The following is a 21,726-nucleotide window of genomic DNA, read 5'->3' on the forward strand; positions in this document are numbered from 1 at the left end:
CAGATTGTTGTTCAACAAAAATCCAGACACATAATCTAATATGTGTGTCCATATAGTTCACCAATTTATTTCACGTTTACATACTCAACACAGGTAATAAATAAAAATTCCTGCCTTTAAAAGGAGAGGGCATTCCCTCCCAGTGTGTTGTACTGCTCAGACTTGTCCAAGAGCCATCTACACATAAAATAAAAAGAATACATTACATACAACATCTGAAGCATCACTAGCTCATTTTTTGTATATTAAAAGCCTCTCTGCAAGTATGAAAGACAAATAAAAGGACACCAAGTACTCCTGGACAAAAGCTGTAAATATATTCCATAGGCTTAGGCAGAATCCTTAAAAAAGACAAAGAGAAACCTCAAAATCCATACAGCAAGCCTCAAAAAAATGTGCAGTTTTAAGATCAATAATTACGGTTTTAAAAATTACAAAGCCCTGCCAAGCCACTGATTTAATCCATGCTTTACCTTAAGCCTGAAAACAGCAAAGTAAAACAGTTACAAATTGTATGACCTACAACACACTAGAGTAGCAAACTGTAACAACTTCCCCCTTTAAAGTAAAAACCAAATTAGGAAAATAATATAGCATATAAAAATTCATTTGCATATGAGAAAAACATATGAAATGTCCCCTAACCAACTTTTGTTCCCCCTTTCCCACAAGTATTAACAAGAAGTCTGTCCAAACCATCAGTTTGGTATAATTCTTAAGAGGGAAAACGAGTCTAAACTCTTAAGGGAAAATTTTCTGGCTGACTGAAATTTTACTTACCTTGTCTTCTTTTCTTCCTTTCGAGGCCAAAGTAAAGCCTTACAATTTTTGAAAAAAATTTTTAAACAAAGTAGTGTTCCAATAAAATAATTGGAAATATGAAAATCACTTCCACTAAGCACTGTAGATTACTTAAATTGTAACTTACCTCCATCTTCTAAGGGTCTTTTTTGTCCTCCATAACCATAGTCATTTGAATTCAGTGATGTACCAGCATCACCTCCAATTTTCGCTGCGATCTTTACAGGAAAAAAAAATTTTAAATCAACAAAACAGCAATTAATTAGGAATCTTTCTCTTCAATAAAAATTTATTTACTTTGAAAGGATTACAGAGACAAGAGGGAAACACTGAGATCTATCTGTTGCCTCACTCCCCAGATAGCAAAACAGCCAGGAACTTCATCCGGCTATTTCATGTGGGTGGCAGGTGCCCTCACACTTGAGTCATCTGCTGCTTCTTTCTGGCACATCAGCAGAGAGCTGAATCTGAGGTAAACCAGCCAGCACATAGAACAGCATCCATTTTGTATGCCAATACCACAAGGAAGTGGCTTAATCGCCTATGGCCACAATGCCTGTCTCAACTAGGAATTTTTAAGAGATCAAGCAACTTATCAAAACAAACAACAAAGCCCTGGGTCCTAACTTCTCCTGTGACTGTTCAAGAGGTGTGTGCGTACTGGCTACTATGCTGCTTGGGGTGTCTGAACCCCATTATGAACAAGATAGGTTATTCGAGTTTCTTGTTAATGGACAACCTGGGAGGCGGCAGGTGATGGCTCATCTATTGGGGTCCTTGCCACCCTTGTGGGAGATCCAAACCAAGTCCTGGGCTCTTGAGGGTTCCACGTGACTGTGCTTTAGCTGTTGCACACTGTGGGGAGTGATCCAATTGTCTAAGAGATCTCTTTCAAATAAAATGGAAGTGCAGGGGGAGAGAATGTGTGGACACAGACAGCATGAACACTTCAGGGGTTGGAGGTGTCTCTAAGACTGTGGTTCTGGAGTATCTGAAATGCAGCTAGTTCTAATTAATAAGTTACTAAAAATATACTGGAAATTGAAAATTTAGAATATGAAAAATGTAAAGCATCTCAAAAATCTTAGAAACATGTCAGATTGCACGGTTTAGATATGCTGAATTAAAATTTGTGGCTTTTGTTGTATTTCTACTGGACACTGCTGTTCTAGGCATACATGCACAAATCTGGGGAGCTCCACTCTAAGAGAGTTTCTCAACTGTAGGAACCATAATTCTACTAAAATCTCTCTCTCGCAAGGCAAATACCATTGGTACTTAGCTACGCAAATATAAAAAATATTGGCTTCAAGTCACAAATGTGGCACAATTCATGGGTATTGACAGCTGTTTTATATCCCCCCCCCCAAAAAAAACTGGACTGATACTGTTGAATGTCAGCAACAGGTCAAACCGTACACCATGCTTTATATTTATTACCAAAATGTATAATGAATGATGGATTTTGCAGTAGACTGCATCAGGCTTTCAAACACATAAAACCTATACAGTCTTAAGGGGTTCATTACAGTATCTCACCACACAGACCCACCATAAGCCAATTATACCTTACATTTCCATTTCTAGTATTTGTCCACCCTAGTTGTTCCTTACAGGCTATAATACATTAGCATCAGCAAATACCAGAACTCCAGGCTTTCCTCTCATTACATTAGTACCTAATCATCCCACCTTACCTCATTCCTTTCCCCCTTCCTAGGTAACAGTGATAACTATTTTAAATTTAAAAAAACACACTTCCCAACTTTCATGTAAGATCAACATGTCTTTTTGTGTTATTCTTTCAACTCAGCAAGCTTGTAATAAAGCAAACTTGAGTGTTTAGAATCCTGCAGAGATCCTGATGTGATACTAATCCAAGTGCCTTCAGCTTTACCTGTATTAGGAAATGAAGAGTAAGAAAATATCAACCTTGAGGTGGGCCTAAGGCGTCAAGATTAAAACACTGGCACCCAGGCAGGAATGCCTGCTTTTGACTTTAGGTCCTGGCTGTCAATACCAGCTTCCCACTAAACATGGAACCTGTGAAACAGTGTAGGACAAGTGACATCACTTGAATGAGGACACTTTGATTGGATATATAAAACAAAGAAATTCTTTCAGAAAAGGGTGTGGAAACTGATGGGTTTCATAGACAGGCTTATAGCAACTAGGTAAGCTCCTCAATACCTCTTCCCTTGTCCTATCTGACCACCAGTCTGTAAAAGCTTGATGCCACTAATAATCTTCCGCTATTGACCATCAGTCTGTAGTCCATGTGTATTCTTACTGGCCCTGTGCACCAAGTCCATTGTTGCAGGACAGCGAACAAGGCAGCAGTGATGTCCCTGCTTCCTAATGTGCTCAGATCTTGCAAACATCTGGAGAGCGAGCCAGTTGATGGAAGCCCACCCTTTCAAATGCTCAAAACCAATAAAAAACACTCCAACCTAACCCAACCCAACCACCCAGGCAGCCACTAAGGCAACTACCTGTGATATTGGCATCCCATAATAGCTTTGGCTCAAGTCTTGGCTCGTTTCCCATCCAGCTCCCTGTTAATGCACATGGAAAGACAGAAGACACAGAGCCCAAGTGCTTGGGCCTCTGACCCCACAGGAGACACCTGGATGGAATCCCAGGATACAGGGCTTGGTCTGGCCCAGCTGGGGCCAACTGTGGTCATTTGGATAGTGAATCAGGAGATGGAAAACCTCTTTTCCCACAGCTTTAAAATAAATAAACCCTACAGCTAAGAAAAATTTATGTCCTGACACTGGTGTTACAGATAATAGGTCAGACCATTGTTTGTGACATCACATCCTATACTGGTCTGTAGGTTCCAACCTTAGCTATTTTGCTGCTGCTCCAGCTTCTGGTAAGAAGCCTGGGATGACAGTAGTAGATGGTGCAAATGTCATCCACGTGGGAGAACAGAACAGAGTTCACAGATCCTGGGTCTGGACTGTCCCAGATCTGCTGTTGTGGCCATTGGGAAATGCACCAGGAGATAAAGTATTCGTCTCAATCATTCACTCAAGTTCAGTATGTAACAATTATTATAAACCAGCACTAGTTCCTAGCCATCTTAAAAAACTGAAAACTGCCTTCTAACATAGTAAAAGCACTCAGCATATGAACGTTTCTTAGGAACTTCAATATCCTGCTAGGCATTATTGCTGGTAGTATTTCAGGTCACAGAAAATGGTACTACAGAAAGGAAAATGGCCTAGGCTTTATCTTCTGCAATCAGCTTTCACACACTGCTGAATTAGGGGACAGAGAGGGGACACTCATTTATACTTCCCGATTCACTAAATGGTACTAAAAACCATCTACATGAAAAAGTAAAGCTGGCACTTGGTTTACTGAAGAACCAAAAACACCATCTCAGAAACAGAAATAATGCATACAGCAAAGAGCTTTTACTAAAAGAAAATACTAAAAGAACTGATCAACTTCTCAAGTGCAGTAGAAAATATCTGTCTAGGTCCTCACAAAAAGGATTAAGAATTAGCTTCTAAAACTCCATTTCCAACTTTCAACTATATCCACCTCATTAGACATACAGTAAGGACAACATCTTGATTTTAATTTATAAACATAACTCATACTTTCCATTTGGACTTTGCTCTACTTCTTGAATGCGCATGGTTCATTCACCAGTCATTTCTAAAACCCAGTAATTCTGGAGTTTCAAGAATTAAGTCGTATTACTCAATTTTAGTAAAAAAGTTTTAAGGCAATCACCATATTATTAAGCAAATTATCACATGCCAAAAAATCCTATTTCCCAATTTCCAGAGTATTAAACGTGTTTCTCTTTGAGGAAAAGCTGTGAAACTGGCTGACTTATTTTATAGAGCTGTGTGTACCCAAATCATATCAAGCACTCTGCACCAAATCTATCTTATCTATAGAAGAGAGAATTTATACACCTGTATTATAGGATGACTGTGAGAATTAACATAAGCCATGCTTAACATAGAGCCCCAACATGTGCTATGTCCTCAATAAATGGTCAGTTACAACTCACTGCTCACATACAACTAATCTAACTATGTAATACAGTTCACAAGATTTAATTTGTGGAAAATGTGTTTATAAACAAAAGGTTATTCAAGGACACAAAGAAATCTGAAACCTTGGATCTGACATAACTCTACAGCAGGCATTCAAAAAATAAATTTTCAAAGTATATATTTTCAAAACAAGATTTCATTATTACTTTAACTCTCCAAAGATATCTGTTGGCTCTACTCGTAAGCATTGATTACCCACCATGAGCAAGGTCCTGATGGAGTCAGCACACACCAGAAATGTGAACTGGTAAGATGGTCACCATTACTATTTGGTTACTGGATTACTGTAATGACCACCAAGCCTTGCTATCCTGTTACGATTTTTTTTAAAAATAAGATTCATTCTGAAATGTCAGTTTCCCATGATGAGATCGATGATTTAAAAATCCAACAACTCAACCTTACATTTTCATTTTAGCCGAACAACATAATAAAGCTGGAATCCTTTTTACAATTAAGGAAAGAATTTCAAGAGTAACTAAGTACTTAATGACTAACAGAGGGTCTACCTTCAAATAATCTGAAGAAAAAAAGCATGCAAATACACTGAAATTTCTACTTGTTGTAACTGACAAACACCTACTCAAAGGACCCAAATCTTACTTTCTGAGTTAAAGCTTGATATACACAAAAACTAAATTTTACAATGTACAGGTTGGAAACTCTAAACTTGAGAAGCAATCTGGCTGCTCCTGTGCAATAATTACCTTTTAGTGCTATAGAAACAAGCAACTGGGAGTCTCTGGAAATAAAGACTTGGACAATCATCTAGAGCCCTACCACTCACCCTGCCTTCCCACAAAGCAGCGCGCACACACGCATGCACAAACACTGGCACAGTTCTTGAAGCTTTTACTGGGTTAAAAAGCTACATTTATACCTCTTTCTTCCAAAAAATCTAAAGGGGCCCCAAACAAAGACAAAAACAAGGATAGGAAGGGATCTGGGAAACAAAATTCCATACACTTTACAAGCACAAAGTGGTTCAGACATTCATCTACCATGTTGTTTCAGCCCCAATACTCTCCTTTACACCCCACCCTTACACATATCCACAAAATGAAGCTGTTTTACTGCTGTCAGAAATTTTGTGGGTAATTCCACTCAAAAGATCAATCTCAGATTTGAGATGAATTCTATAGAGTAGAGCTGAGGACCGTCCAGTCAAGGCAGTGTAAAGGGCCACACAATCATTTAATCTGGTCCTGTCACAGCACTTGCAAGGAGGGAACTGAAATTTAACGAGCCTATGTCAGGCTAATTTCTTTTCTTTTCTTCCTTTTCTTTTTCTCTTTCTTTCTTTCTTATTACTTACATTGCATTATGTGACAGTTTCATAGGCTCTGGGATTCCCCCACCCCCTCCCCCCATGGTGGATTCCTCCACCTTGTTGCAGTATTGTAGTTCAAATTCAGTCAAGATTCTTTCATTGCAAGCATATACCAAGCATACAGTCGAGCATCTCTGTCAGGCTAATTTCTAAGCTGAAAAATCTGCATGGTCCGTGAATGTTTTAAACACCCAAATGACCTTCGGCAGAAGACTCCCCATTCTTGGCATACAGAAACACTCAAACCATTACAGCAATGATGGCAGAGCAGCCAGTAATTTCCTGGCACCCGTAATGAGTAATTCTTGTTTGAAGAGCTTTAATATTTTACAGTGTTTTTACTGAAATAATTTTAAATGAATGCAGATGTACCTAAGGTCTTTGGGTATTCTGACCTTATCCACAGGTTTCCTCACTTCATCTCCACTGCCAAATACTACACACTTGCTGCTGCTGCTCTCCCCTGGCCAAACCCTCACCCACTTTCTACTGCCCAGTGTTAAGGATCACCTCTTTACTCAAGCAGTTAGGAACTCTGTCCCTGGTGTTCTGCAATCAGAGACGGTGTATGAACTCACTGCCCCAAATGTGTTTAGTCTTCCCTTAATCAAAGAAGTATTCAGATAATTCTGCCGATTTGCATTGGTTCTTTGACTGTTTCATAGTTTCCTAGAAAGCAGGCAACCAATTCACCCACTTAATAATTTCCAGCACCTAACATTTAGTGCAATACAGTGATTACAAGAATGTGTCTTTTAACCCAAACTGGAAAAAAACCATTTGTAAGAACTTGTCAGTTGCATTAATATTTCAACTGCTTAAAAAAAGAGTAACGTTTACGATCACTCTAACACCCTTGAACACTTCAGGTTACAAAGATGTATTTCTAAATTGGTTCACATTTGGAAAATTAAGAGTATGGGTGTATCATTTTATGAATACCGTTTTGACCCAATGATCCTTCCAATCGTATGGGAGGATAAAAGTTAATGAAGTAGGGCCCGGCGGCATGGCCTAGCGGCTAAAGTCCTCGCCTTGAACGTGCCGGGATCCCATATGGGCGCCGGTTCTAATCCCGGCAGCTCCACTTCCCATCCAGCTCCCTGCTTGTGGCCTGGGAAAGCAGTCGAGGACGGCTCAAAGCTTTGGGACCCTGCACCCGCATAGGAGACCTGGAAGAGGTTCCTGGTCCCAGCATCGGATTGGCGCGTACTGGCCAGTTGCGGCTCACTTGGGGAGTGAAACATCGGATGGAAGATCTTCCTCTCTGTCTCTCCTCCTCTCTGTATATCCGGCTTTCCAATAATAATAAAATTTTAAAAAATAAAAAGTTAATGAAGTGAAAGATGCAATCCAAACCTATCACAAAACTGGTTTTTAACTGTCTCTTACTTCACCTTAAAAAGTCTAGCACGTAGTACTATGTGTATAGCATTGTAACAAGATTCTTTGCAAGTCCACAACGGTATTTAAAATGTTTTAAAATTAAGGTTAAAGAGCTACCAATAAAGTTCAAACTGGGAGGGAAAACAACCCCCAAACCTTTGATGTTCCTAAGATACAGGTGCGTGTGTTTTCAGCTCAAAGCTTTCATCAGGGAAAGTAGTGCCTCCAGGGCAGATGCACGCAGCTACGTAACACAAAGAGGTCTGGTCAATTTACGACTCGGAACAGGGAGGCAGATTCAAACTGAAACCTCGGGGATCACCGGCCCGAGGCCATTTTGAGCACCACGGGGGGACAGCCGGACACAGAAATGCCGGCCGGAGGAAGGCTCTTCAGGCACTCCAAGCCTGCCGGGTCCACCGCCACGCGAGGCGCGCAAACCCCTTTGCCCGCCGCGGCTCCTCGTGGTCCGGGTCCCCGTGCAAGCGCCCTACCAGAACCTTCTCCGCCCCTGTGAGCGCTCCAACCCAAGGATGAGGGGAGAGAGGGCCGAGCGAGCCCCGGGGAGGGGAGCCCAAGCAGGCGGAGCGGCGCTGGACGCTCTCCCTCCGCGCGGCGGCTCCCGGCGCCTTACACCCAGAACACACAAACACGCTCCGCTCCCTTGGCGGCGGCACCGGCGGGGCACGAGCCGGGAGCGGCACCGCCATCCTCCTCCTCCCCCGGTTGGGCATGGGCCGCGGTGGCCTACTCAGCCAGGGTCCCGCAAGGCTGCGGCTCCCGCCGCGCGCTCCACACGTACCTGCCGGGCTCGCTGCAGTGCATCTTTGAAGGCGTCGTTCACTCCTCCTCCGCCACCGCCACCGCCACCAGCCGAGCCAGACGAAGGAGGAGGCACCGTGGAGTAGTCCGCCATGGCTACACTATAGCAGCCGCTGCCGCCGCTCTGGAGACCTCCTCTCAGCCAACTGCTAAGAAAGAGAGAAAATGGCGGCCGTCGAGGTTCTATCACATTCTTGCGCGACCATCGTGCCGTAGAGGGGCGGGGACAGAAGGAAGTCTCGCGATGTTTCCGAGACAACGCGCAAACCGCGGGGTGCGGCTGAAAAAAAAAAAAGAAAGGCAATGACGTCGCGAGATTTGGATTTCAGATTCTGCGCGCTGGGGCTTCCGCTCGGCCCCGCCTCTCTCCGCGTGTTCCGGCGGTGAGGCGGCCTGGCTGTGCCTGAGGGGCGGAAGGCCGTGCCGGGCGGCGGGCCCAGGCGTCCCGGGGAAGGGCGGACGGCCCGCAGGCGGCAGTGTGTGGAGCGCGCGGCGGCGCCGAGGTCACGGGGCCAGGCCGGCACGCCGCGCGGTGATGCGCTGGGAAACGTCCGCCGAGGCGGCTGGAAACCCCGCGTGGTGGTCGGGGCTGGAGAGAGTCCCTGGCTTTTTTTTTTTTTTTTTTTTTTAATTCCTTCTGGCCATCGGGCGTTTCCGTTTTTATTTTCGCAAGTGGTGATGAATTCAGGCTGGAGCCCTGTTCTCGCGCTGTTCTTCAATTTTTTCTTTGAGACAGTGTTATGAGGCTGAGACAGGATGACTGCCCTCTTGTTTTAGAAAATCATGTTCCTAAAATTCAGTGTTAGGCAGACTTCGTAGTGCATGTGTCCGCGGCCGGTTTTGTGGCGGTCCTTATTGTTAAGAACAGCACCGGTTTCTTTGCCAAAATTCACTTTGTGACTTCCTAGAAGTACTCTTTGACAGCCCAAACTCGTGGGTTCTCAGATGTAAGGTAATGCTCTAATTTAGTTAATGTATCATCCCAGGGAAGATCCTTCTGGGATACTTTATTTACTGTAGCTACCAAGTAGTTTCGGACATTTCTTTAGATCTCCCTTTAGCATATTGTGACGGGTAATTTACTATGTTAATAGAAGTAGATGGAATTGGAAGTCGTAATGTGTAACAGTGAACTTTCTTTTGAAAAATCTTGCCATTTTGATGAAAAGGTTAAAGAAAATGTTCTCAACTGTGGTATTTTGTTTTCTTTGAATTAAATGTTTTTTAAAAAGCTCTTCATAGTGTAGGTTTTAGGGAAACAGAAAACTGTATGCTGCGGACTTCCTGGTAAATCCCAAACTAATCTGTCTACTTTCTCTAGGTGCATGGTCAGCCAGCACTAACCAGTTTTATATACACAAGGACATAAGAGGTTCATAATTAGTTTTCTCCTAATCAGTTTTTTTCTTTTACTTATAGTTTGGCGTGTTCATAGCCTGCCTTCCTTCATAGCCTTCCTTTGCGTTTTAGTGGCATTTGTACATATTTGCAAAAACCGTGCGTGCACTGGACTAACCATGACAGTATGACAGAAAGTCAAATGTGGCATTGGGTGGTATTGCCAAATAGGAATTTTTCAGTTATATTTTGAGAAAGTTGCCTAATAAGTGTGTATTAATACGTGTTTGATTTTTCATGTTTTAGTAATTAGGCATATGCCAGTCAGACTTTTTGGTTACCATGATTTTTCCAGAATTAGGTAATTCGCTCCTCAAATGTACAAACCTTAGGTATAACCACAGTTTAATTTTAGTTTTTCGACATTGGAAATGAGTACAGACTTAAATTTCTTTTTAGTATTGTAGAAGTGGAACAAATTGAAGTTAGTCTGGAGCAGGATTTCCTTTTGTCTTTTTGTGAATCTTTTTTTTTTTTTTTTTTGGTTTATGCTTTCTGCTTTTTGTTTTGTGGGTGCTGGTTTCACTCCTGGGTGCTCCGCTTCCCATCCAGCTCCCTGCTGATGCTCCTGGGGAAGCAGTGGAAGATGGCTCAAGTCCTTGTTCTTGGATGGGAGACATGGAGGAAGCTCCTGGCTTTTGCTTGGGTCTTGCCCCATCCCAGTCATTGCAGGCATTTAGGGAGTGAACCAGTGGATGAAGGATTCTGTTTCTCCCTCTCTAATTCTGTTTCAAATATGTACATCTTTTAAAAAAGAAAACCAAAAACTGTTTTCTATCAGTTGGGTTCATTCGTCACATGTCTACAATAGCCGAATCGGTCCAGTCTAAAGCTAGAAGCCCAACTGCTTGGGCCACCTTCTGCTCTTGTCCCACGTACATAGTAGGGAACTGAATCTGAGTGGAGCAGTCGGGATAGGAGCCATCTCTGATACGGCATGCTTGTGTGAAGACTGACAAGTGGCTTCTGGAACAGCTGTGACTTGGTCTCAGGATTACTGACCTTTAGGGACCAGGTGATTATTTTTGCAGCACTTGTGCACTATGGTGTGTTGAGCTGTGTCCTTGACTCTGCTCTCACGCAGCACCAGTTCCAACAATTGAAAATGTCTTCAGGGGCATGTGCTGGCCTAGCAGTAAAGATGCCAGGTCCCATGTGAGAGTACTTGGGATTGATTTCACATGCTCCGGATTGTGTCTTCCTGCTAAGGCAGATGTCGGGGGAGGCAGTGGCTGCAGTAGTTGCGTTTTTGCCACCCATGTGGAAAATTTGAACTCGAGCCCTCCCTCCAACTTTGCAGGCATTTGGAGAGTGAAGTAGTAGGTGGGACCTACTACAATATTGCAAAAGTGTATTCTAAAAATTTGTGTGTAATACGTGAGGTGTTATAAATAATGAACATGTATCCACTCTCCAGAAGTTATCTTCATAGACCAGTACCAGTACTTAAAGCTCAGGAGTGCGTGATTATATTACAATTGGTTTCTCATACAGAAGCTTGATGATTTATTTTTTCCAAGATTTATTTATTTTTATTTGAAAGGCAGATATTAGAAGGAAAGACAAAGTGTTTTTTTTAAGATTTATTTTCACTATAAAGGCAGATTTACCGAAAGGAGAGAGAAAAATTTTATTTCCATTGGTTCACTGCCTAAGTGGCTGCAACAGCCAGCGCTGAGCCGATCCAGAGTCAGAAGCTGCTTCTGGGTCTCCCATGCGGGTCTCAAAGCTTTGGGCCATCATCTACTGCTTTCGGAGGCCATAAGCGGGGAGCTGAGTTGGGAGTAGGCAGAATGTGGACTAGTGCCCATATGGGATGCTGGTGCTTGTTAGTGCAGGAGTAGCCTGTGCACTGCCACTCTGGCCCCTCTGTTGGCTTTTCCTGTGTGCTTAGATAGGATGACCAGTTAGGCTTGAGGAGGAGAGCAGCGACGTAAAGTAATGGAGCAGGGTGGTTGATTAACTATTTTTTTTTCCTTTCTCATTGAATTTCTAGAATTCATTTCAGAGTAATGTATGAATGGAAATAGCAAATATTTGCATTTTAAGGAACCATGTTATTGATACCCATGTGTAACTAGACTGGAGCCCACCGTGGTGGAAAATGCTGTGGACTTGATCCCAGAAGATTTAAGATTTAAGTCTGATTTGTGTGTCCTGCTTCTATGTAAGTTTATTTTCAGAGCAACTGCTTCCTGAGGAGCTCTCCCTCCTGACTTGTGCAGCGGATCCCTCCCTTCAGTGACTCTTGCCCTGCTCCCTCCCTGTCAACAACTAGAAGCTCATTTCCCATTTGTAGACCTGAAAGGTAGAGCAAGGCTCTCTGCCCTCTGCTGGTTCACTCAGCAGGTTCCCACAGCAGCCAGCTGGGCCGTGCAGGTGGTGAAGGCACAAGCACTTGAGCTATCTTCTGGTAAGAGTTCTTTTACCAGCATACCAGAAAGAAGAGTTTAATTTGGATCTGAAAAGTGGGGATGCTTAAAGAAAAGTCTTGTGTTCTTACACAGTGATTTATTTCCTTTTTGAAGTTGCAATATCATTTCACCCTGAGCTACCAGAAATTTCTACTCTTGATTTGGGTGCCAAATTTGATGATGTAGCTTAATGAAGGACTGTTAGAGGACTGAAGAATATTAGGAAATTGCCTGTGACCACTGATGAATCTTAAGTCAGCTTTTTACACTCCTTGCCGTTCCTACCTGTTTATAACTACACAGCCCCTGGGCGTTTGCAGTTACCTTTTTCTTTGGAAAAACAAACAAACCAACCTTTTCTACCTTACTATTGGCTAGCCATTCCCTATGTTTTCTGGAAAGCCATAGCAATGATACTGTCATACCCCTTTATGGTTTGAGAAGTCCCAGCTGATGGTAATGTCTGTGACGGGGCTGTGTCTTGTCTTCATTTATAGCTAACTCTGAAATCTTGCTGATAATATCTAATGTCATATGAGACACTCTCCTCAGTGCTTTACATGAATTAATTTCTTCTACCCCCAGGTTTATAATAGGGGTTATTAATGTCTCCATTTTGCTGAGGTACACATCCATTAATTAGCTTGAATTTGCCCAGGGTCACACGTCAGTGTTAAAAATGCTATTTCAACCCAGGTAGCCTGATTTGCAAAGAATGGAGTTGTCTTTAAAAAGATAACCAGTGAAACATAACCCCTTTTAATTTCTAGGGTATGGCTCACAGCTTCCTAATTTTCTTAATTTTTAAAATGGTTTAATTATGTTTTACCAAGACTTTAGCCGCAGTTCTTTACGGATGGTTGCTCTTTATGTAAGGCAGGGTTGGAGAACATCAGGCCTGCAGCTAGGACATTGTAAGATCCTTGAGAAGGCTACATTTTGTTTAAGAAAACATTGCATTTGATTGTTAATAAAAATTTGGAAAGTGTCCTTTTGGGGGCAGTATTGTAGCACAGTGGGTTATCTCTGCCTGTGGCACATGCATTAGCCTATAAGTACTGTTCTAACCCAGCTGCTCCACTTCCAGTTCAGCTCCCTGCTGATGTGCTTGGGAAAATAGCAGAAGATAGTGTAAGTACTTGGGATCCCACCAACCTGCTAGGAGACCTGAGGGAAGTTCCTGAATCCTGGCATCAAACTGTGGAGTGCTAGCGGTTTGGGGCATTTAGGGAGTAAACCAGCGGATGAAATGTCTCTGTGTAACTCTGCCTGTCAAATAAATCTTAAAGTAAGCAAACAAACCCTACCATTTTACATTAAGGCATTTTGCAAATTAAGTTTTATTTCCTCAGATAAAATGTTAGAGATACATTTGCTTTACTTGAAGGTCAGGGCTACAGCTAGTGGGGAAGAGAAAGAGGTCTTCGCCCACTGCTTGGCTCCTCGGATGGCTGCAGCAGCCAGAGCTGATCTGGTCCTCAGCTGGGAGCCAGGAGGTTCTCAGGATCACTTGAGTGCCTTTTACAAGTTGAAGGTTAGTTGCAGAAGCAAGACTAGCTTCCTCATCTTGTACTTTTATACCATGGGATAACTTTTTTTTTTTTTTATAAAACAGCAATATTTCAGTCAATTTGAAATGGAGGTTTACTGCTTCTTGAGTACAAGGGGGAAAAGAATCTAGAACCAAAGCCATCTTGATTTTTACAATCAGGACTTTTCTGTCTGCTCACGTCTCCTTCTAGAAATAGACTAGCACACTCAGAATCCATACCAGTGATATCCATGATTGAATATGGGTGAGTATGAGATGTGATGCTCACTTGGGATAACAATTTTGTTGTGGATTTCTAGTGGAATTTTCGTCGTCTCTTCTGACATTTCCATGTCTATTCATAGAAGTGATCTCTTTGGAATTTGCCTTCTAATGCTATTTGTCATGTCGCTTTATATTAGCTAGTATTTTCACTTCATATTTTAAGTTTTTTGTAGGGATTAAACTTGAGAAGAAAAAGCAATTTAGGAAAAGCTATATAATTACTATTCTATGATTTATTATAATCATTGTTTATGCCAGATTATGTAATTATAGCAACTAATGGTACAAATACTTTTTTCCAAGATGGAATAGTTTTCTTTTACTTTAAATGCATTTTAAGTTTCAAATAAACTTCTGTTTAGGACAGATATGACATTTAGATTCTCCTTTTTCATATAGCATTATTTACTGATTTAAAAATTTTTATTTTGTTTGAAAGGGAGAGAGAAAGACTAGATCTTCCATCTGCTGGTTCACTTCCCCAAACCTCACAATAGCCAGGCTGAAGCAGCAGCCCAGAACTCCATCCTGCTTTTCCATGTGGGTATCAGGGACCCATAACAGTTCTTTTTTTTTTTTTTTAAGATTTATTTATTTTTATTACAAAGTCAGATATACAGAGAGGCAGAGAGACAGAGAGGAAGACCTTCTATCCAGTGATTCACTCCCCATGTGACAACAGCCAGTGCTGTGCTGATCCGAAGCCAGGAGCCAGGAACTTCCTCCAGGTCTCCCACATGGGTGCAGGGTCCCAAGGCTTTGGGCCGTCCTCAACTGCTTTCCCAGGCCACAAGCAAGGAGCTGGATGGGAAGTGGAGCAGCCAGGATTAGAACCGGTGCCCATGTGGGATCCTGATTCATTCAAGGCCAGGACTTAGGCTGCTAGGCTACGCCGCCCGGCCCCCTGACAGTTGTTGAACCACTATGTGCTGCCTGCCAGGGTGTGCATTAATGGGAAGCTGGAATAGGAAGAGAAGCAGAAACTGAAACCCAGGCATTCCAATATGGGATGCAGGCATCATACATGGCTTAGCCATTTCACCTTATACTGGCTGTTTGCTTTTGTATTCTTAGCAACCTTGGTTTGTGTTTTCAGTTACCCTTTAAATGCTAAGCTATTAGGGCAGGAGCTGTCTTGTTTACCTTTGAGATGAATAATGCCTGGTGTCTAGTAGGTACTTACTTATCTCTTCATGTATTCAATAAAAATGTTGGGTATTGTTCCTTGTGCTGAATCTGTGGTAGTAAGCATTGTGATCGGTGAATGTTAAATGACACATTACTTGGCAAATTCCCTATTTGCTTTCAGACTATTTGTGTAAGTCTAACTAGTAGTACTCTATTAATGATTTGAAAACCAGAATGACAGAAGCTTAATGATCAGAAAGGTCATTGATTCATTAAAAATTTTTACTAGTATTCATTGAATTATTTGAAAAAAATCTCATGAATGTTAGTCATTGTTATCCTAATTATCATTTTGAATTGTGCCCTTTTGTAAGCCTGACTAAAGGCCCAAGCAGGGGAACACTTCATCTCAAGTTGTATATCACTGAGTACCCCTCACAGTGCTGCCTCAAAGCTTCACACTGAAGGTCTTAATTGTTTACTTGTACATTCTTTGCACTAATATGTGAGTGTCATATCTCCATTTGGTCTTAGCTGTGTATTCCAGATGCATAATATGTGCCATTGAGTAGATGTTAGTCAATGTTTATAAACATATATATTTGAAAGGCAGATTTTTACAGAGAGAGAAGGAAAGATAGGTCTTTCATCTGTTAGCTTACTCACCAAAGGGCTGCAATGGTCAGAGCTGAGCTGATCTGAAGCTAGGAGCCAAGAGCTGCTTCCAGGTCTCCCATGTGGGTCCAAGGACTTAAGGGCTTAGGCCATCCTCCACTCCTTTCCCAGGCCATAAGGAGAGCTGGATCGAAAAAAAGTGGAGTAGGCGGGACACGAACCAGTGCCTTTTGGGATGCCAGTGCTGCTAGTAGAACCTTAGTGTACTGTGCCACAGTGCTACCCCACCATTTTCTTTTTTACATCTGTGCCTTAGCACAGAGTAAGACATTGGGTCTGAGGAACGGCATAAAGCACTAATAACAGTCACCTTCCCAAAACTGTGGTTTCCTTCTCTGCCACACTGCTCCACTTCTTCCCAGCTCTCAGAACTGACCCAATCTGAAGCCAGGAGCCTCTTCCTGGTCTCCCAAGTGAGTTCAGGGGTCCAGGGACTTGAGCCACCATCCCTGCCCTCTGTCATAGGCAGGGAGCTAGGTTGGATGTGGAGCTGCCAGGACAGGAACTGATACCTGTATGGGGTACTGGCACTGCAGGTGGAGGCTCAGACTAATAAGGTGTTACATTCCCTTCTCCCCCCAACTAGAAAGAAAGCTGCATTTTTTGGAAAGATAAAGCATTTGATTAGTTCTCTCCCCAAATGCCAGCAATGATGGTGACTGGGCCACCAGGCCAAAGCCAGGGGCTAGGAGCCAGGAATTCAGTCTGGATCTCTCATGTAGCTGACAGGAACTCGGGTATTTGAGCGGTCACCAGCTTCCTTCAGAATGCACATTAGCAGGAAGCTGGAATGAAAAGTGGAGCCAGCCAGGCTCCAGCCCAGGTGCTTCGTGACAGTCTGTGGTCACATTCTCATCAACCAATCAACACTTATCCCTTTCATGTATATTTCCATTGATTTCAATTGATATTAATATTGAACTAGTAGCAAAAATAAGATTCAGATGACCTCAAAAGCATCTGTAATACTGACTTGGGAACTACAAGCACAAACCTCCGGCCCTGTACAAGAAGAAGAGAAACTAGAAAAACAGGGAAGTGAAAATTACATAAATCCCTCATTTTCTAGTGTTTTATTTTCAACATTATGAAATATATGTTGGCTGAATGTGTGTAACTAGTACTTTTGTATAAAGTACTTTTAGGAAAAAAAATTCTTTTTTTGGATGAAAAATGTGATACTATTTCAAAGATTTATTTGCAAGGGGCTGGGGCAAAAAGAAGAGAAAGTTCTACCCACCGATTCATTCCCCAAATGGCTTCCACAGCCAGGCTTGGTCCAGGCTAAAGCCTCCTGGAACTCCATCTGGCTCTCCCATTGGGATGATGGGCCCAAGTACTTGGATAATCTTCTACTGCCTTCCCGGATGTGTTAGCTGGGAGCTGGATCTGCAGCTGAAGAGCCAGAAAAGTTCGCTGATAGGGGAGAGTTGGATGTGTCACAGGCAGTGGTTTTGCCTGCTGCCCCGTGACACTGGCCCTAGTATTCTTATAAGTGAAAACTGACTGCTCTTTAGACTTCACCTGGAAAGACTATGTCCATAGGCATGCATACAAAAAATGAGTATTGTGATGTGTTGAAGTACCCATTCTGAGATGAAAATTGCTTCGTAGCACTGGGTGATTAGAAGGTACTGCTAGATCTTCCTTGTCCAGTACAGTAATCACTAACCATAGGAGGCTGTTAAGTTCCTGAAATGTGGCTGAATTGAGACGCTGTATAAAATATACACGGGATTTCAAAGACTTAGTTCCAAAAAAAGGTATCACTCATAGATTGTATATTAATTTCATGTTGTAATAAAATCATAGGTTTATTGCATTAAATAAAACATTATTAAAACTTATTTCACATATTTCTTTTAAAGACTAAGTATTCAGAAAATAACAATGTATGATTTGCATTTGTAGCTTGGTGTATAATTCTGTTGGACAGCACTGTCCTAGCGTATGTGATTTCTTCAAATGTTATAATCATTCAATGGGTCAAGAACTATGTAAATGAATCTAGAAATTCCATGGTTTTCTTATTGCTGTCAAATTCAGTGTTGAAAATTAATGTAAAAAGAACACTGCCTTAAATGATTTTAAGATTACTAGGAAAGTATACTCACTAGTTGTAGCTTCACTGGTTCTGTCATAAGTTCTTTTAAAAATATTTATTTATGTACTTGAAAGCAGAGTTACAGAGAGAGAAGGAGAGACAGAGATCTTCCATTTGCTGATTACTTCCCAAATGGGTACAACACCCAGGATTGGGCCAGGACAAAACCAAGAGCAGCTTCTGAGTCTCCCACATGGTTGGCAGGGCCTCCAACAAAAACATGGGCATCTTCCTCTGCGTTCCCTAGGCTGTTGGCTGGGAGCCTGATCAGATGTGGAGCAGTTGGGACTTGTGCCTATACATATATGGGATGCTGGTATTGCAGGTGGTGGCTTAAGTATTTACACCCATAACAATGGCCCCTCTGACAAGTTTTTAGTGACTTCTTGTTAAAGAGGAGAAGAATGGTAGTTGTTACTTGGATATTTTATTATTAGAGTGAATTTTAAAGATTTTATTTATTTGGAAGGCAGAGTTACAGAAAGAGGAAGAGTTTTATTTATTTGAGAGGCAGAATTAGAGAGGAGGAGAGAGAGAGAGCTTCCATGCACTGGTTCACTCCCCAGATGGCCACAATGGCCAGGGCTTGGCCAGGCTGAAGTCAGAGGCTGGGAGCCAGGAGCTTCTGTGTAGGAGTGTAAGGATTTGGAACATCCTCTGCTGCTTTCCCAGGCACATTGGCAGGGAAATGCATTGGAAGTGGAGCAGCTAAGTCTCTGAAAGGGATGCTGGCACTTATTTTTATTGGAAAGGCCGATTTCTGGAGAGGAGAGACATGTCTTTCATCTCGTGGTTCCATCTCTCCACTACTCAAGTGGCCACAAAGGCTGGAGCTGAGCTAATCTGGAGCTGCTTCTGGCTCTCCTGCATGGGTGCAGGGTGCTAAGGCTTTGGGCAATCTCTGCTGCTTTCCCAGGCCATAAGCAGGGAGCTGGATGGGAAGTGGGGCAGCTGGGACATGAACCAGTGCTCATGGATGCTGGCTCCTGGGAGGTGTAGGATTAGCCAATTGAGCTGTTGCATCAGCTCCACTAGGGTACATTTTAATATCAGAATAAATTGATTCTGCACTTCTGAATTGGGAAATTTTAATATAGAATATTTCTGATCCCAAAGTGCCTGTAGATAACTAGTAATTTTATTTTACTATTTTTTAAATCTATTTTATTGTATTGTTGTTGACAATCTTTACATAGTTAGTTACAGTAAAAGAAAAAAAAAAGGGTTCAGGGGGATAGGGAAGTGGGTAATACTATTATGTCCATATTGTTTCCATCATGTATCTGAGGTAAAGGGGGATATTGAGGAAGAAGCCCCACCCAGTTTCCCGCCCACCCCAAGTCCTGGATGTGGGGCATGCTCTGAGATATGTGCTCAAGTGGTTTTAATAGTTCTCCAGTTATGAATCGCTGCCAGTTTCACTCGATGAGGTCGTCCACTGATTGATATGGTCCATCATAAAGTATCCGTTTGCCCCATATTTCGCTGCCAACATACAGCTGAGAGGAATGATTGATCTGTCTTCTGTCTTTTCTTGATTAGAGTTCTGAGTCCAGCAGTTCGATTGGGGAGATCTCCAAAGAAACTTTGAGGTATTCCCACACTAGTTTCTTGTATGTTCTAGCAAGCACAGGGCCCGGCACAGTCCATCACCCCGATCAGCTGGTGGTTTCAATTGCTGGAAACTAGTAATTTTAATAAATGTCTTAAAACAATTATATTTACCTTATTTTGTAAAAGACTTACAATTAATTTTCTGAATTTCTAGATCTTTTAAAACATTAAATCAATAAAATTGTGTATTTTAGAGGGTTCTGGGTAGTTATCAATTAACTGCATTGACAATTGAAAGTTTTGGTAGCTACTCATATAATTTGCTATAAACATATCTATGGCAATGATTTCTCTTGGGGCTTAAGAGTTTTTCACTGTAGCACATCGAAGTAATACATACTCCATGGTTAGCTAACAGGCTTGGTTTTTATGTACTTATTTAGATATTGTGTTAAAAACATGCCGAGTAGTAGAATAGACACGAGCTAGTACTCATTAATTTCATGTAAATACTGGAATTATACTATTCTTAAGGCCATCCAGTTCACTATTAGATTGCACCTATAGAAAGGCTCTCAGAAATGTAATCACTTGTTTATCAAGGATATGCATGTATACACATAATATGCATCATGTATTATATATGCAAGAAAGTTATGAACATTATTTTATAAGCTATAAAGGCATATATATTTAAAAAGAACCGAGATAAGACTAAAGTTCAGGAATAATCTTGAAAATGAAATTGCCAGGGAACATGATCTTAGAAAATGCCTGAGTCTTGATGGTGAATATAAGTTTTCAGTTGCTTGATGTCGAGTTATAAATCCTCAGGTAAAGGGAAACTGTCAGTGGACTTATAACTGGTAGCAAAATAATTCGTATAGCTAAAAATGATAAATGTTATTTCTGTGTATGCCAATATAAATTTTAGTGCTTTCACATGTATTATCTGCATATCACAGTAGCATTTTGGGTTAGGAATCGAATAAAATTAAATGATTTACTTAAAGTTCCTTACTTATTAGCTAGCAGAACTGAAATTAGAAATCAAGGTTTCAATTTCTTAGGTCTTTATATTACTTAGTTTGTTATTTAGGCATCTGTAGTCCCTTTATGCTAGTCCTTTAACAAGAATTGAAGATTCAATGGTAATGAGTTTCATCTATCTTTCAAGTAATTTAGTATTACTGAGGTATGTGAAGTGTCAACATATTGTGGCTGGAAGTACCTGGAAAATCAAAAAGTTTAAGAATATAAAGATTGTGGGTCCAGTGTGGTGTTCTAGTGGCTAAAGTCCTTTCCTTGCACGGGCTGGACACCCATATGGGTGCCGGTTCTAATCCTGGCAGCCCTGCTTCCCATCCAGTTCCCTGTTTGTGGTCTGGGAAAGCATTAGAGGACGGCCCAAAGCCTTAGGACCCTGCACCCATGTGGGAGATCTGAAAGAAGCTCCTACCTGCAGGCTTCAGATTGGCTCAGTTCTGGCCGTTGTGGCCACTTGGGGAGTGAATCATCGGATGAAAGGTCTTCCTCTCTCTCCTCTGTATATCTGACTTTCCAATACAAATAAATAATTCTTTTTAAAAAAAAGAATATAGATGATAATGATTGCTGCCAATCTGGATTTTTAATTATTATAGCTTTTTTCCCCTAGATATTTTTAAAAAGTTATTTCAAAGGCAGAGTTACAGAAAAGCTGCAATGGCTGTGGCTCAGTCAGGCGGGAGCCAGGAGCCAGGGACTTTGTTCCAGTCTCTGCCCCTGCCTTTCCGGATACGTTATCAGGTTACTGAAATGGAAGTGGAACAGCCAGGTCTTGAACTGGCACTCAGAGGAGGCCAGCATTGCGGGCAACAGCTCCTTAATCTCTTATGCCACAATGTCAGTCCCATTTGGCCCTTAACATGATGAGTAAGTAGCAGATATTATTGGAATATTTGGAAAGAGCACTTCGACAGCTTTGTGTGTGTATGTGAGCTTTTTGTCAGTTTTATGTAATACTTGAGGCAGACTACTTAAGAGAAGGGAGATCTATTTAACTCGTGGTTTTTGGAGGCTGGAAGTCCAAATAGCATGGTAAAAGCTCCTTTGGGGCCTTTCAGGGTGGAAAGTGGGAGCATGTGCCAGAGAAGGTGATCACAGTAAAATGAACAGGAAGCAGGGCGGGGAGGAGCAGGCTCCGGCTTTTAGAGCAGTTCTCTCTGCACTGGGAT

General features: G+C 41.9%; 2 protein-coding genes across 25 annotated transcripts in view; one reads left to right on the top strand and one right to left on the bottom strand.

Annotated features, from left to right (window-relative positions):
• Window positions 1-8,673, bottom strand: part of FUBP1 (far upstream element binding protein 1) — an 89,678-nt gene extending 81,005 nt beyond the window's left edge. For 16 of the 19 annotated variants that reach the window (XR_009244494.1, XM_058658384.1, XM_058658338.1 and 13 more), the window contains exons 1-2: window positions 8,402-8,661; window positions 929-1,019 (exon numbers count right to left, since the gene is read on the bottom strand). Coding sequence is in view for 18 of the 19 variants with exons in the window: in XM_058658384.1 (XP_058514367.1) it covers window positions 929-1,019; window positions 8,402-8,515 (205 nt within the window). In the remaining variant the exon portion in view is untranslated. Of the gene's footprint in view, window positions 1-928; window positions 1,020-8,401 lie in introns of all 19 variants that reach the window. The other 3 variants (XM_058658361.1, XM_004582102.3, XM_004582100.2) reach the window with 1 other exon arrangement.
• Window positions 8,674-9,089: 416 nt separating this feature from the next.
• DNAJB4 (DnaJ heat shock protein family (Hsp40) member B4) overlaps window positions 9,090-21,726 on the top strand; it is a 30,363-nt gene continuing 17,726 nt past the window's right edge. For all 6 annotated transcript variants that reach the window (XM_058658441.1, XM_058658451.1, XM_058658448.1 and 3 more), the window contains exon 1: window positions 9,090-9,373. The gene's annotated coding sequence lies outside the window, so the exon portion shown is untranslated. The remainder of the gene's footprint in view (window positions 9,374-21,726) is intronic.

Source organism: Ochotona princeps, chromosome 2 (assembly GCF_030435755.1).
Source record: "Ochotona princeps isolate mOchPri1 chromosome 2, mOchPri1.hap1, whole genome shotgun sequence".
NCBI lineage: Eukaryota > Metazoa > Chordata > Mammalia > Lagomorpha > Ochotonidae > Ochotona > Ochotona princeps.